This window comes from Cydia strobilella, chromosome 12, assembly GCF_947568885.1.
Source record: "Cydia strobilella chromosome 12, ilCydStro3.1, whole genome shotgun sequence".
Lineage (NCBI taxonomy): Eukaryota > Metazoa > Arthropoda > Insecta > Lepidoptera > Tortricidae > Cydia > Cydia strobilella.
The window spans coordinates 4,795,338-4,812,437 of NC_086052.1; the positions used below are offsets into that span (position 1 = coordinate 4,795,338).

At 39.2% G+C, this 17,100-nt stretch overlaps 2 protein-coding genes across 2 annotated transcripts in view; both read right to left on the reverse strand.

Annotated features, from left to right (window-relative positions):
- LOC134745909 (NFX1-type zinc finger-containing protein 1-like) overlaps nucleotides 1–13,712 on the reverse strand; it is a 23,973-nt gene extending 10,261 nt beyond the window's left edge. Inside the window, exons 1-9 of the mRNA XM_063680019.1 lie at nucleotides 12,902–13,712; nucleotides 11,865–12,087; nucleotides 11,685–11,730; nucleotides 11,141–11,375; nucleotides 9,142–9,303; nucleotides 7,991–8,860; nucleotides 7,526–7,675; nucleotides 7,145–7,292; nucleotides 6,570–6,653 (exon numbers count right to left, since the gene is read on the reverse strand). Of these exons, the coding sequence (XP_063536089.1) occupies nucleotides 6,570–6,653; nucleotides 7,145–7,292; nucleotides 7,526–7,675; nucleotides 7,991–8,860; nucleotides 9,142–9,303; nucleotides 11,141–11,375; nucleotides 11,685–11,730; nucleotides 11,865–12,087; nucleotides 12,902–13,585 (2,602 nt within the window). The 5' untranslated portion in view covers nucleotides 13,586–13,712. The remainder of the gene's footprint in view (nucleotides 1–6,569; nucleotides 6,654–7,144; nucleotides 7,293–7,525; nucleotides 7,676–7,990; nucleotides 8,861–9,141; nucleotides 9,304–11,140; nucleotides 11,376–11,684; nucleotides 11,731–11,864; nucleotides 12,088–12,901) is intronic.
- LOC134745810 (uncharacterized) lies at nucleotides 1,901–5,069 on the reverse strand. The gene has a single exon (XM_063679899.1). It carries the CDS (start codon nucleotides 5,067–5,069, stop codon nucleotides 1,950–1,952), a length of 3,120 nt encoding a protein of 1,039 aa, XP_063535969.1. The 3' UTR covers nucleotides 1,901–1,949.
- Nucleotides 13,713–17,100: the final 3,388 nt, after the last annotated feature.

Consider the following 17,100-nt stretch of genomic DNA (forward strand, 5'->3'; position numbering starts at 1 on the left):
TCAGTCCATTATACTCTGTCAACTCATCTCTGTAACTATAGTATATTTTTGCCTCATTTTCAATATCATTCTTACCGTTGGGCCACCCATTTAATATGTATTTTAATACACACTGTAACTCTCTGTCCTGTCTAGTCTCATCTGTCATTTCCTGTAATTTCTTATCTGTTATTCTCACACTCTGAACTACCATAGCAACATGAGCCTCCAGATCTGTTTCATATGTCGGTGTAGTGTCACTTAAATATGTTCTACTCAAGTGATCTGCTACTAATAATTCTTTACCTGGTTTATATACTACCTGAAAACTATATGGATGTAATGCCATTTTAATTTTTTGTAGTCTCGCTGGGCATTTATTAAGAGGTTTGGCAAAAATTGACACCAAGGGCTTGTGATCCGATTCTACAATGAACTCTTGCCCATATACATACTGGTGAAACTTAGTGCATGCAAATAATATTGCTAAGCTTTCTTTTTCAATCTGACTGTACATTTGTTCAGTCGGTGTCAATGCCCTAGATCCATAAGCTACTGGTTTATTATTTTGTAAAATCACACATCCTAAGCCATCTTTTGACGCATCTACACTCAAAGTTATAAGGCTATCTATTTCAAATTATGCTAACACTGGTGGTTTACATATCAATTCTTTTAATCTATCATAAGCTTTCTGTTGTGAGTCAGTCCAGATAAATGGTACATCTTTTTTATTTAATTGTCTCAAAGGTGCTGTCACCTCGGACACATTGGGTATGAATTTTGACACATAATTAATCATGCCCAAAAAACGCAACAATTCTTTATGAGTACTAGGTTCTTTCATTTCTGTAATAGCTCTAATTCTGTCACTGTCTACTTTAATTCCTTCTGTTGTGAGAACATGCCCTAAATACTTTACCTCTTGTTTTTTGAAATTACACTTTGTTCTGTTAAATTTTATTCCATACTCTTTTGCTTTTTCAAACACTTGCTTTAAAATTTGGTCATGTTCACTCTCTGTCTGTGCATGAATCAGTATGTCATCTATGTAAATTTCAACATTAGGAATGCTACCTAAAATACTATTGAACACTCTTTGAAACACTTCTGGACTGGACGCTAACCCAAATGGTAGTCTATTATAAAAATATCTCCCATAAGGGGTGTTAAATGTTGTCAACTCTCGACTGTCTTCTGAAAAACTTATTTGAAAAAATCCTTTATTGGCATCTAATGTACTGAAAAATTTACTGCCTTTCAATTTAACTGTAATCTCTTCTAGAGTCGGGATTTGAATATGTTCTCTCTGTATTTGAGTATTTAAGTACTGAGGGTCTAAGCATATACGCAATGATTTGTCAGGCTTTCTAGTCATTACTAATGAACTGACAAATTCTGTGGGTGTTTGCACTTTAGAAATAATTCCTTTTCTCTCTAAGCTATCTAACTCCTTTTTTAAGTCACCCATCAATTTAAAAGGCACATGTCTACATGGCTCTATTTTACCTGTTGCACCCTCCTTCAATTTTATTTTATATTCATAATCTTTTATTTTTCCTATCCCTTTAAACAATTCTTCATAATTTTTTACATCTATTTTTTCTGACACAGCATGTACTTTTCTCTCTACCAATTCTAATTCTTCTAATGAAGGCAAACCTAATATTGGCACATAATCATTTTTACTTACTTGGAAGTTTATAACACATTCTTTGTTTAATATTTTACACTGCAAGTTAAGCTCACCTACTGTAGCAATACTGTCTTCACTATAATTACTCAAATGACAATTTGTTTTTTCAAAGTGAAATATGTTCATTTTGTGACATAAAGATCTGGGTATCACATTGCATCCAGCACCACTGTCAAGTTTAAATTTAATATCTTTATTTTGCTTTTTTTTTTTTTTTTTTTTTTTTTATGAAATAGGAGGCAAACGAGCAGACGGATCACCTGATGGAAAGCGATTACCGCCGCCCATGGACACCCGCAACACCAGAGGGGTTGTAAGTGCGTTGCCGGCCTTTAAGATGGGAATACGCTCTTTTCTTGAAGGTTTGAAGGTCATATCGGTCCGGAAATACCGCAGGCGACAGTTCATTCCACAGTTTAGCTGTGCGAGGCAGGAAGTTTCTAGAGAAACGTACAGTTGAGGACTGCCAACCATCTAAGTGGTGAGGATGGTAATGTTTTCGCGTAGGGCGATGGCGAAAAGAAGCTGCAGGGATTAATCCGAACAATTCCTCGGAGCACTCCCCGTTATACACGCGATAGAAAATGCAGAGCGAGGCCACATCTCTACGCAGCGCCAAGGAGTCAAGCCGTTCCGAAGTACGCTGGCAGTCGACAATTCGAGTCGCTCTTCGCTGGATGCGGTCCAGAGGGAGAAGCTGGTATTGGGGTGCCCCTGCCCATAGATGAGAACAGTATTCCATGTGTGGGCGAACCTGCGCTTTATACAGCTGTAGGCGGTGGGCCGGCGTGAAATACTGTCTCGATCTGTTGAGCACACCGAGCTTTTTTGAGGCTAATTTGGCCTTACCCTCTAAATGGCCGCGGAACTGGACTTCACTCGAAATGTCGACGCCGAGGATTCCGATACTGGCTGCGGCAGTCAGGGGAGTGCTCTCAAAACGAGGTGATACGACAAATTCTAACTTTTTTGCGGTAAACGCGCAAACCTGTGTCTTGGCAGGGTTAAAACGGACTAAGTTTAGTCGACCCCATTCAGAGATTTCTTTTAGGGAAGTCTCAATTTCAGACACAAGTTTGTTCCGGCTCTCGATGACGTTTTCCCGAGAGATATTGGTGCGGCCGGTGTAAGAGGCATCACCCGTACTATCATCAGCATAACAATGAATTCCGCTGATTTGCAGCATGTCATTGATATGCAGAAGGAATAGCGTGGGTGATAGCACACAGCCTTGGGGGACACCAGCATTCACAGACATGGAGTCTGAGCATTCGCCGTCAACTACGACCTTTATGCTTCTGTCTGCTAGAAAGCTACTGACCCATACACATAATCTCTCGGGAAGCCCATAAGATGGTAGCTTCGAAAGAAGTGCTTTGTGCCAGACGCGATCGAAGGCCTTCGCTATATCCAAACTAACAGCCAATGCTTCACCCTTTGTCTCGATTGCCTGTGCCCAACGATGTGTCAGGTAGACTAGAAGATCACCAGCCGAGCGGCCTCTACGGAAACCGTATTGTCGGTCACTAAGCAACTGGTGGTCCTCTAGGTACCGAAGGAGCTGGCAGTTGATAATGGACTCCATTATCTTCGAGAAAAGGGAGGTTATAGCTATTGGCCTGTAGTTGGATGGATTTGAGCGGTCGCCTTTTTTAGGGATCGGGTGCACCAAAGCTGACTTCCACGAGGTCGGGACTACGCCGGAAGAGTAAGAGAGCCGAAAAAGACGCGTTAAGACCGGTGCCAACTCGGGAGCACACATCTTCAGCACAACCGCAGGGATTCCATCGGGCCCACTCGACTTATGAGTGTCGAGGGAAAGAAGTGCTTTGCGCACCGAGCTTTGTTTGAACCGGACATCCGGCATATAGCTCTCGCACCGCGGTATGGTCGGCGGCGCGTTTCCCCCGTCATCCAAAGTCGAGTTGGACGCAAAGAGTTTGCCCAGAAGATCGGCTTTGTCTTTTGCGTCGTGGGCCAATGAATCATTCTCCGTGTGCAGAGGTGGAAAAGATGGCGTGCAGAAATTCCCCTGGATAGCTTTGGCAAGAGACCAGAACGCACGAGTTCCCGACGGGAGGCGCTCTAATTTCTCGCCAATTCTACCAATGTGCAGCGACTTTGCTCTGGCAATAACTCTTTTGAAGGACCTGGAGGCAAAGTTAAACTTCTTTTTTAATGCGCTAGTCTTTACATCCCGTACTGCCGCTGCGTCTACCCAGGCCTGGTAACATTCCTGCTTTCGGCGGGAGGCCTCTTTGCAGAAACGACCAAACCAAGGTTGGGATTTGCCACCAACAGGGACCACAGAGGACGGAATGAAAAGCTCCATTCCCTGCAGCACCACGTCAGCAACAGAATCAGCAACGACGTTGGGATCATCCGGCGTGAAGCAAACCTGCCTCCAAGGGTAGGATGCAAAGAAGGACCGCATCCCGTCCCAATCTGCTGACCTATAGTGCCACACACGGCGGCCACAAGCAACTCGCCGACGCGGCGGGTACGCGAGTGGCACCGTACTCCGGATCAAGCAATGATCCGAGGAACCGAGTGGGGCTTCAACGAATACATTGTAGTCAACCGGATGAGAGGTCAGCAGAAGGTCCAACAGGGAAGGTTCATGGCCTTCCACATCTGGGATTCGCGTAGGCGCAGTAACCAATTGTGTCAAGCCATATGCCAGAGCAAAGTTATAAACAGATCTGCCCGCATGATCAGTCTTGCTAGAGCCGAGCCATTCGGCGTTGTGGGCATTAAAATCACCAAGTACAATGATCTCAGCGGAAGGGATCTGCTGCTGCACAGAGTCTGCAGCCGTTTGGATCTGCTCAATGAGTCGGTCAGTTTCGGCATCACCGCTATGGGACCTATATAGGCACGAATAGACACGGGGATGGTGATCGTTGTCTATACGCAGCCATAAGGTGGAGAGGTCCCTACCTTCAAGATTGTTGAGGCGACGAAAACTGATATCGTCTCTAACGTACACGCACACCCCAGCCCTAGGCGAAAAGGAGTGTTCCAGTCCGTACCCAGGGTAGGAGAGGTAAGATGTGTCCGCCGGAGACGCTATCTGCGTCTCGGTCAAAAAGAGCAAGGCCGGCTTTGCTGTCTCGAGGTGTAGGTGGACAGCATTAAGGTTGGAATGTAAACCCCTGATGTTGCAGAAGTCCACGGCCAGCGTGGCAAGGGGTGCCGAAGTTGCTTTGCTCTTGCCTCGGGCAGATGACAGATGGTTGAGCGCGGTTTTGCCCCCCCCAGAGTACGAAACGGGGCGGCCTCGGCGTCCACGCTCAGGCAAAATGTTACCTGAGCATGGAAGCCCAGTGAGGGGTTCTCCAGCGCTAGTGCAGCAACTGGTACCCTCCTGGGGTAACCTCTTTAACTGCGCCATCATCATTAGAAAGGGGGGGTTTGGGGGTTGGAGCTATATTATGGGGGTTGGAGTTATATTTGCTGCACAAAATGAACATTTTCATACCAACTACTTTTTTGTTTACTGCTACTAACCGTTGAAATGTCTATCTCTTGTGAATCACTGTCACTCGTACCTTGGTCTTCAAGTCTTGTATCACCATACTGCTGTACACTTACTGTACCTATTTTGTTCCATCTGCACTTTCTAATAAAATGTCCCAGCTTCCCGCATTTCGTGCATTTTTTTCCATACGCCGGACACCTATTTCTTTCATGGCTGTATCCACACCTGTGACACTCTGCATGCTGTCTGCTACTTCCTGGTGCTTGATGGTAAGTAGATGGTAGTTTACTGCCACTGGTCGATGCTTGATGGTAAGCAGATGGTGATTTGCTGCCACTGGTTGACACTTGCTCTCTTCTTGCTTGCTTCTTCTTTATGACCTGTACTTCTGTTTTTTCTGAGGTTGTACCTTGTATTTGCTTTACTTGTTCGTTGGCCAGCTCCGCTGCCTTGCATATATTAATTGCTTTCTGCAGTGTTAAATCAGATTCCCTGAGTAATCTATCTGTTAATTTTTTGTTGTTAACACCTGCTACTAATCTGTCCTTTATCAATCTTTCCTCTAATGTTCCAAAATCACACTCTTTGGCCAGTTTTTTTAATTCAGTTAGATAATTGTCGAAATTCTCACCCTCAAGTTGGTTTCTTGTGAAAAATATGTGAGAATTTACACTCTCATTTCTTTTAGGTATATAATAACTCTCAAACGCTGTAATCACGTCGTTATATGTAGCGGATTCTTCCAGATTCAGCGTGTTATAAATATCGATGCACGCCTCACCCATGCAGTGTAACAATAAAGCTACCTGTACCTGTTCATCTTTTTTATCGGCTCCACTTGCCTTTCTATATAACTCAAATCGTTGTTTCCATTTCTTAAAATCTTGATTTTGAAGCTTTTCTGGTGGTTTTAGTCCCACAACACCATGCTCTGCTCGGTCAGCTCCTTCCGCCATTTTTCGTTTTCTTTCTTCTTACAATTTTTCTTCTTTTTTCGACTTGTTTCTTAAAATCTTCATTTGATTTTTGTTTTTCAATGTTCTATGTCGCAGCGCCATGTGGTATTCATAGGTTTTAAGTATGAATATTCTAGTTTTATGATTTAAATAAAGAGCGTCTATATCAACATTGTATTTTTATTCAGAGCCATTACAAGAGTCATAGATAATATATATTCTACTTAAGTCTGCTACACACTTAACAACTTAAGTAAGGTTCACACTTATAACAGTTTGATTTTTGCCATGAGCAATTCCGCCCTCAGTTCATAACTTATAATTTATAATAATCAATGCACTGTCCCATTTCCCTGCCACGACGGGTACGAGGAAATGTCAAGGTTATTAGATTGAAGTTTGTTATAAACTAAATAATGTCACGAAGAATATGTATTATTTTATATTTTGAACTTACCGATAAGTATCAAATGCTGGCAGCGATTCGTAAGCGACGCAACTATGTGAGCTTCCAATACCTCCGCTGCCTCTTCTACTATGACTGAAAAAGGGAAAAACTCATACTAAACAGTTTATGAAAATAATAAAAATAGTATTGTTTTTTTAAATGACCTGATAATTGGGTCAACAAGTGGTAAAGAAAACCACGTAATGCCAAAAAAAACTTAAGTTTAAAAGTTAGTACAAAATTTAACATTTGGCAACACCGCTTTTTTTTATTGACTGCACAGTTTGGTCGACATCATAGACATAGTATATACAAGTAGTTATATAGACGCGCCATCGAGCGACCGGGGGTAAGAGAAAGAATATTCATATAAAGTTTGGGCAGCATAGGATTTTTTCTCTTTCACTCTTATAAATTTCGATTTCGGTATTTCGCCATCGCCTCCTACCTATGATGCCACCCGGTCGGTGATAAGGACAAAGCATGGCACTATTTACTCATTCCTCTTATAGGAATCGCAATAAGACTATCTTTCTCTATCAAAACGTGTCAGGCCCTTGGCCAACGACGATTTTATCGTTTACCTATAGGTGACATGAGTCGTTTGAGCAGATCGTGTCTTCTAGCGGCGGCGGTAGTGGTGACTCCCACTACCCGTGCCGTGGACATCACTTCACCGTCTATGAGGGTAGCCACCTCCTCCAATTCTTCGCTTACAGTAGTATGCTGGTCCTAAGATAAGTGGGGAAATACGAAAGGTATTTACATTACATCCATACTAATATAAATGGGAAAGTCTGTCTGTCTGTGTTACGTCTTCACGCTTAAACCGCTGAAACGATTTAGATAGTTTGAGTCCCGGTAAAGGGCATAGGATAGCTTTTATGTCGGAAATCATCCATAAAAAGGGTGAACCGGGGGTTGGACGATATACACAATTAAAATGTTGTCTGTGAACAATTTACCATCAACGCGTTCATTTTCGCCATCAGTTCGTTCTTTATGTTGCCCACTGCCATGTGATATGTTTTCCAACGTAAGTCTGGCACCAAACTATGAAGATCGGTGACATTTGTTATCTGTAATCTATTTTCATTTTGTTGTTGCATACTTTTCTGAAATGAAAATAAGATATATAAAATAACATTTATAGTTGGTTAGTAAAAATAAGATTATTTTTCTACGCAACCTCTAAAATAGCAACATTTGTTTCTTATGGAAAGATATAAATCAAACGTGTTAAAAGTAAACGCGCTATTGTTGAAGAAAAATTAAATATGTGGATATTTTTGTCCACTTGATTAACCTGGACGATGTCATAAGCTATTTTTATAATTGAACTGTTTATTCAGATAATCTAAGTGGATATTGTAGATGAACTACTTAGGGATTTTTAGTAATAAATCTGGTTTTGTAGAAATAGTTCTTACCTTAAAACAATTCAATCTTCTCCTAACCATATCAATTTTATCCAGAAATTTCTCCTCCATCTTCTTAGCCTCATCCAGATCTTCAGTAACATCTTTTACATATTTTATGCTACTTCTCATACTCTCCATGTCTTTTAAAGCCAATTGTTCAGAGAAACAAGTATTCAATTTATCAGTACTGATGTCCAAATCATCAAACTTCTCCCAATCTTCAACATCGTCATCAACATCTCCAAAATTGTCATTTAAATGACTAAACAACCAAGCAAGTACTGAATCTTCATTTGAACTTTTCAATTCTAACAATTTACCATCAATTTTTAGATAAGGTTTTATACTTTTATAAGAAATTATCTCTTTCTCGCATTTCTCTATCTCAGTTTGTACTTCTGTCATTGCATTGAAAATCTTTTCTAGTTCTTTTCTTTTACTGGAATAGAGATAGCTATATTTGCATTTGATTTTCGTTCTCATACTATTTAAAGTGTATTGCTCCATAGTTTTATTCTTACTTTGACTGCCTAATCTTACAATGTTATCCGTAACTTTTAGGATTCCTTCAAGGAATTGATCTAAGGCGTGATTCGTATAACAGATAATCAAAATTGGTGTACCTTCTAAGGATAGATTCTTCAATATTATTGAAGCGATTTTAACCCCTATAAAAGTTTTACCAGTGCCTGGAGGACCTTGTATGACAGCGAATTCTCTAGTCAAAGCTAGTTTATAAGCTTCTAGTTGTGATTGGTCGAGGTCGAAGGGTGTCGGCCACTGGTCGGTGTCTAGGACTGGGATGTAGGTGTCTTCTTTAGAGTCGGGTATAGTGTATATCGTTTCTGGGGTTAGGTAGGCTGGTGGTTGAGTTTGAGTCTAGAAAATAAACTTTGGTTAGGAATTCTTAATTTGATTGCAGTTAATGTAATGATAAAAAAAATAGCGATAAAAAGGAATTATACTTTCCATTGTTAATTAACTAATTAAATTTTAACTTTTGTTAAATAAGCTAAGGTTACAAATTCAAAAACAAACTAAAGCTTCTGGGACTTAAACAGTATTGTCTAAAGTTTTCTAACCTAAATAAAAAAAATATTTTTCCAATTATTCCCATTAAATACACTTTATAAACTATAAACAAATGAAACCAAACTAACCTGCACATCAACAATGTATTTTTTCATCGGCAAATCATCCATAGACTCTTGCATGACTTTCAGAACTCTATGGTAGGGCTCAAAGAATACTTCGCTTTCCACCATTAGGAACTGTTGCTCGAATATTGTCTTAGAAACGGGGTTGTGAAACGATACTGCGATCTGAAAACAAGTAGATGGCGTTTAAATATAGTCTGGCACTGGCAAACCACCTTGCGAGACGGAAAATTTAAAAACCGGCCAAGTGCGAGTCGGACTCGCGCACCGAGGGTTCCGTACTTTTTAGTATTTGTTGTTATAGCGGCAACAGAAATACATCAACTGTGAAAATTTCAACTGTCTAGCTACCACGGTTCATGAGATACAGCCCGGTGACAGACAGATGAACAGCGAGCGAAGTCTTAGTAATAGGGTCCCGTTTTTACCCTTAGGATACGGAACCCTAAAAATGCAGGCGAGGGATTTATCTGCTCAAAATTTTTGAAAATTACGCCTTTTTCTGTTGAATTAATGAACGGGAAACAGAAAAAGAACAAAACACATTTTGGTATACTCGGGAAAAAACAATTTGGGTTTTAGAGTTTTGAATGATTCACGGTTAGTTTCACTAGGCTTATATTGACCGGGATATAGACCGTGATTACCTTTTGTATTATTTGTGAGCTCCCGATATTTCGACGCAGTTACATGCATCATGTTCACGGGTGACAAATCGAACACACTATCGAACACCGGTCATCGGATGACGGGTGATATCGGGAGCTCACAAATAATACAAAAGGTAATCACGGTCTATATCCTGGTCAATATAAGTCTAATTTGTGTTTTGATTTGGTAGTTGGGAAACATTAAAATGCCGATTAAAATCCCTCGTTTACAAGATCATCATCATCACAAGGCAGCGAAATATGGCCAGTGACATGTCCAAGCCATCCATGTGGCAAATGACGATGCTGAGGTGGATGTCAGGCGTCTCCAGGATTGATAGGGTCCGTAACGAACGCATCCGTGTAAGCCTCGGAGTGAGAGACGTCGCCAATAAGCCCCAAGAAAGTCGGCTGAGGTGGTTTGGGCATGTCAAAGGCCGCCAGCTGAATACATAGGCAACAGCGCCCTTAGCTTTGCCTTACCAGGCCCAAACAAGAGGACAAATCAAGGCAGCGGTGGCGCAATATCATCGCCAAAGATTTAAACGCCTGTGGGTTAGCGGAAACCGATGTCCATAGGAAAGCGGACCCCGTCACAGTACGGGACAAACGCTAGGAGGATGATGACTAGAGTATGAAAGAAGTAAAGAAAATAATTAGCGTACTTTATTGCAAACCGAATAGGCTTGGAACAAATTACCCTCTGAAGTTGTGAACTCTACAAGTGTGAATCAATTTAAAAATAGACTAGACAAACTATCTAAACTGTAAAATCGTGCTAAGTGAACATGATTCAGACGTACCAGCATCAGCTGCTGTCTAAAACGAAATAATAATAATAATAAATATATTTATTTCTACTCTTTATTGTCACTCTTATGTTTTAAAGGCAATAAAATTTGATTAGGCGCTTATGGAGTTTAACCCTTCGAACGCCACGCCTGTCGTGTGCGGCGCGTCATAGTGAACCTTATTGTCGGTATGCACGAAGGTTGATATTGGGCTGAAGCCGTGCGCGTCAGTTGACGTCTTTGGCGTTCAGAGTTAACTCGTGGAGCGCCCTAGTATCACACGTGTTATACTAGTTAGTATAGAAGTTCCATACTACTGTGATACAGGGGCGCTCCACGGGTTAAAGGACGATGTGGCAAATGCCACGCAAGTCTCAAGGATTTGCCACACTGGATGCGTTCTGCGGGCAGCGGTCAGGGCAAACTTCAACTTCAAAGAATGCTGTCAATGTTGTTTATGCATAATGCGGGTTTGGCCTGACCGCTGACCGCAGAACGCGTCCAGTGTGGCAAATCCTTCAATGTGTTGAAATGTGATTGAATAAAATTTGCAATACTTACATATCCATCACTCAGCAAACTTGCTCCTGAATCCAGTACGGTCGCGCACAATATTGTCTCAAAGTTATCACTAGTGAAAAGCAATAAAGACCCGAACATAAGTCGCTTGCTGTACGCATACTTCTTGCTGTCAAACAGGCCATGGTTGATGCGGTCGGTCCAAGCGATGTCCACTAGGTGACCGACTTTGGTGTTGCTTATGTATGTGCGGATGATTCTCACTTTCGGGTATACTCTGAAATAAGAGAATGTAAAAACTTGCTGAATGGTTTGTATGTAACAGCTTTATACGTGTAACTAATTACTAAATAGAAGCAGCAGCTATACAGGGTGGCAAAAAATAAGTGCACTCCCGTTGCCAGGGAGGTTTTGGGATTATACTGAGCAATGTCTACTATGGGACCATCCACGAAATCGCGAAAAAAAATGTACCCTCCCACAGAAAATGGACAAGCCAAAATGTATGAAACAGCCTAATTTTTGTATATGTGTAACATAATAAATATATTAACCTTAGTGAACAATTTTGCCATAGAAATTTTACCTGATATTTTCATGTCTTCTTTTATTTGGATTTTCCATATATTTACCTGTAATTGAAAAATAAAAACATTACTAACATATTTAGGTTTTTCCGACAATCTTAACTAACACATTATTGTACCTATGTAAAATGTGACAACACAACACGGTTGTCCAGAAATAAACAGGTGAGTATTCTTACATATGCCCTCTCTCAACGGTCCAAAGCAATCTTCCCGCAGTAACTTGAACTGCACATCTAAATAATGTTCCACACTAGGGTACGCCCCATTTATTATGTTCGGCTGAATGTTAAGTGCAGTGTTTCCAAGCAAGTCTGCTTTTGTGGGGAAGATGTTGAGGTTTTTGAAGTGGTTGGCATTTTTGTTTGGTTTGGTTTGCAATCTTGCAGGTTCTGAGGACTCCTGGAATAAAGAATGTGGAAGTTTGATACTTTTTTGGACTTATGCCTTTAATAGCTTAACCCTTGCTGAATTTAACTAGGTGGTTTTAGACACGCTTGGAGAAGAGACTTGTCACAACCAAAACAAAATTATAATAGGTATGGGAATATGAGTTATATAAAAGGGTTTTAATACATACAAACAAAATGAATATTACGGTTGAATTAATTACTATGTTGTTTGTTATTGCTAACATTTTTAGATTTATTGTAATGAAAAGTCGCAGTCACTATCAGACAAAGATTTTTCTAGCACAAACGAGGCAACGCTAGTGACTTCCTTCCGAGATTTAGTTCATTGATATCTTATAACTGTCATAATAATGTTATAAACCAAATGTGTTCCTGTTTGGAAATAAATTAACAAGAAAAACGAAACTATCAGTCTATTAATACTTTACCCACATACTTCACTTAAAAAAAAACTCCAAGACACAAAGATTGTTTTTGAAATCACAATCGCCAATAAAACCATCACATAGGTTTTCTTATATGATTCCTGAAGTACTTATTAAGTACTTCAAGAACTGCCAACTTTTTTCCATATTTTCAGGTGTAAAACTTTTTTTACCGTTTTGAAAAAAAACCGCATAAATTTCATAAAAGATTTTTCAAATTCCACTGGTATAATGGGTGCATCGCAGAAATGTGGAAAATGATTCACATTGAAGGGGTACTTATTGATAATAGGATTGTCGATGTTTTCATTTTGCACAAAAAATAAAACACACATGACGTTCGTGCTAGAAAAATCTTTGTCTGTGCACTATATTCACCTTCTTTAATCTATTTAATAGTTTTTCTTTTAAATCCTCTATTTCAATAAACAGCTCATCTCTAAACCTCTCTGTATGCTCTTCCTTAACTCCTACTGCACTAGTTTCTAATACCTCCAACAAGGATTGAGCTTCACTCAAATACTCACTATTTTTACCACTAAAATTAAAAATTCCTTCACAAATAGCTAGGACATTAAAGTAAAAAGATTCTGCATCATCCCACAACTGGGAATTTATTCTTTTTTCTACCACGCGTACAGCCGGTAACCCACTAAGATACTCCTTCAAAGTATTAAAAAAGTGTGACTTTAAAAACTTTGATTTCAACACAGTTATAATCATAGACTTTTCACCAGGTTCGAGTGATTTATACACATTGGCGAGAATTTTTACTATTAGCACTATAAAGTCTCCTTTTAATTCACTATCCATGAGGTACCAGAAGCTGTTTTTATGTGATATTTCTAAGGTTAGAGCCGGCGGTTTGAGCATAGAGATATCTAGTAATTTCTTATAGCCTATAGGTTTTTTCTGGAACTGTGGGACTTCGGCCGTTGTTTGCGTGGCTGGTTGTTCTTCATCAGCAAATTCTGATGTATTTCGGCCAGTATTTGACCTGGTTTCTTCGATAAGGGTGCCATCGAACCAGTCGATACGAAGAGGCTTGCTTGCGTCAGACATGTCTAGAAATATTTTGAAATGCACCCTTAAATACCTAACATAGAATTTTAGTATCACAGCATTTCATTATATACACGATTGTATTTTATAAATAATTAATTATTTAGCACAAAACAAAGTGTTCAAACGTCACTATGATGTTCAAACGGGTGTCAATGTCAACAATGTCAAGTGTCAAATGAGTGTCAACGATGTGTCAAAGTCATAGTGTTACCAGTCTTAAAAAAAATCAGGCGTCAAATCGAAGCCAAATTGTTTCATGTATAGATCCCCTAAGAAGGATGTGAACTTAATAGCGATGTGCAATAGTCAGTTACGATGTATCGATAAAATCATCTGATCAAAACAAATTACCTATATACTTACCTAATTTAAACTAAATGTGATTTTAAATGTGATTTAATATAATTTAAACTAATCAATCAGTCTATACGTATGGAAACTCGGGGCGCGAATAACAGTGATGAAAAATTATTATTGAAGTTTATCATCTTCAGAGGCTGTAAAATTATACATTAATAAATATCACTTCAGTTTTATGCCCCAGCACATGAATACCAATCACACTTGATTCGAAAACAAAACTTAAACTAAGCTTGATGGCTAATATCAAGATTCAGTGCAAGGTAAGGTCCCTAACTAATATAGTCTGGCAAACCGGGCAAACCAATTTCGTTAATTGAAAAAGGAGGCAATTTAAAATATATAACAATAATTATCTATAAATCAAAGCATGATTAAAATTACGTCTCCCATCGTCTACTTACACTAATGCTAATAAATACTTAGCTAAATCCCATGAAACGAGCTTCGACGAAGATTAGACATCATAGTCAAGGATTACAAGTAGGTACTTAATACGCAGAACGATTTGTCACTGCCACTGGATATTACTGTGGTGTTATCAACATAATATATTATTAACAAAAGGAATATTAGAAAATTCGTAGAATTTTTCATAAGCAATACCTTCTTGGCAAAAGACATTCGAGTGTATGTAATGCCACAGAATAACTAATAGTACTACCGTACAGAAAATTCACTCCTTCACAAAAGCCAGATTTAGGTATAAAATTATACCTACACTCGCCGCCTGCAAGCAAAATTGAAACTTATAACCACGCACGAACCGTAAATCTTCTTTGCGCGCCGCAGTTTTATGACCGAGCTGCGAGTGTCGCCACGGGGTTGTCACTTGACAAGTTTTTGTACACTGATTTATTATTTTTAAGATAAATATGTAGGAATTACAAACGTCGATTCTGTAAACATAAAATTTTTAGCCGGAGATAGTATGTATGATTCTCACGGAAGTAGGTATGCCACAGAAGTACTTATTCCTTTGAAAATATGTCGGTCAATATAGTCTGGAATTTGAAAAAAAATAAAATGTTTTTTCTGCTTCCTTGTTCTTCCGTTTATTCAGACTTCCGTAAACAGAATATTATCTTTTATACAGATTAGATCGCGATTTAGGTTTCGAAGCCATTGCGTATTTTCAATTTTGCGCGAGCGCCACGTGACACGACTATCGTGCGAGCCGAGCGGCAGCCCACTGCCATATACCTGCCCGGGCGGTGCGTCAGCCAAATATACCTAAACTGCGCAGTGACACCCCCCTGGTAATGTCTAATGTATGTAATTGCAGCTGAAACACCTACTGACATGACATAAATTTATTAATTTCCGCTACCCAAAGGTCTGGAGAATAGATCGCTTTTAAGCGATAAGACCGCCTGTTGTTTAACCTCTTCTTTTGTATATTCTTTGTATTGTTTTCTGTAATGAGGTGTGCAATAAAGAGTATTTGTATTGTATTGTATGGAGGACATAATTATTTTGAAGTAAAGACATAGTGTTTGATCTTAATTAAAGGAACTTAACATTTTGTAAAGGATGACTCACGTTAGACCGGGCCGGGTTCGGGCCGGAGCTTCCTTTTCTATGGAAAGCATCACGTGATCACCGGTCATCTGTCATAGAAAAGTAAGCGCCGAAAGCTCCGGCCCGGACCCGGCCCGGTCTAACGTGAATCCTGAAATCCAATGTGCAAAAACTCTTGCTTTTTCCTTTGACCTTGTTTTCAGTTTTTGTCGCGGGATATATGTACCTAAATTCCTAGTATCTCAACTCAAATACCGAAATGAAAAAAAGACGAGTTGGAATAGTACGGATCAACGCGCAAAAATTTAATTAAAAACTGAGTTACTTTTCCTGCAACATGAAAGATAAAATTCGTGGAAAATGGACCTTTATTGGAGTGGAGCTGTTTCAAAGCAACAGAAAGTGTGTTAGTTATGTATTTACTAGCTTTGTAGCGACTTCGTCGAAGTGGTGTTAGTAATTTGGGTAGCTTATTTTTTATCAAATCGATCTGTCTGTTACCTCTTCACGCTTAAACCGCTGAACCGATATAGTTGAAATTGGGTATAGAGATAGCTTGAATCCCGGGGAAGGACATAGGGTAGTTTTTATCCCAGAAGTCATCTCTTAAGGGGGTGAAAAGGGGGAAGGGGTGAAAGTTTGTATGGGGTAATCGATAAAAAGCAGATTGGATAAAAATAAGCTACCCAAATTACTAACTCCACGCAGACGAAGTCGCGGGCAAAAGCAAGTAGCATATAATAGTACTACATACCTACTTACCTACAACAAAACGTTTATTCATTTGGCCTTCCGCCAGAAATTGTACCTATCCCTAATCTACTCTATTACTACTTCAATAAAACTACCAGAATTGTTTGAAAAAATTAAGAAATAATATAAATTTGGCCATGTGATCGTCTAATGTTAAAAATACGTTGTGAACCTTAGTACCCATCGTCTTTTATGTGCAGATTGATTAGATTTGGATTTCAAATACTATCCCTAAATATTCTAATAAATTTGTAAATATTGCTACTATGTTTCTTTTATGACTATATTGTATGATAAATAAATAGTAAAATATATTTTTTTGAATTTATCTCCCACCGGGCCCTACCGTGACCAGTTACCGTGGACAGTAGTAAGTCCTTTTAGTTTGTAATTTAAATCTTATATTTCCCTTTTATATATATCCATTCGCTAACCTAGCTAGCTAAAGGAAAATAATTGAATTAATGTAATGTAAAAGTAGTACGTACAAACTTACTTTATCTACTGCCACGCCCGGATGAAGACGGGTCCCTAATCTAGATAATACCCATTTTATTTTATTTTTATTTATAACAGGTATTCCTAAGCACTATGTAATATTTATTTTACCAGCGTTTCGTAACCTAATTTCAGACGAGAAGAAACGCCAAGAAACTCATCTGAATATACTTTTAATGAATGAAATACTGAAACAATCGTCTATTAAATATGATTTTATACCCTTATTTACCCAATTATAGAAAAGCTCAATTGTCACTAGTGAACTGCTCTGCCTGTCACTAGCTCCCTATAACAAAATTATTTAGTATGTCCTCAAATAACTTTGTTCCCCTATCTCACCCAATATAAAAAATGTGTAAACCTTTATATCATATTTA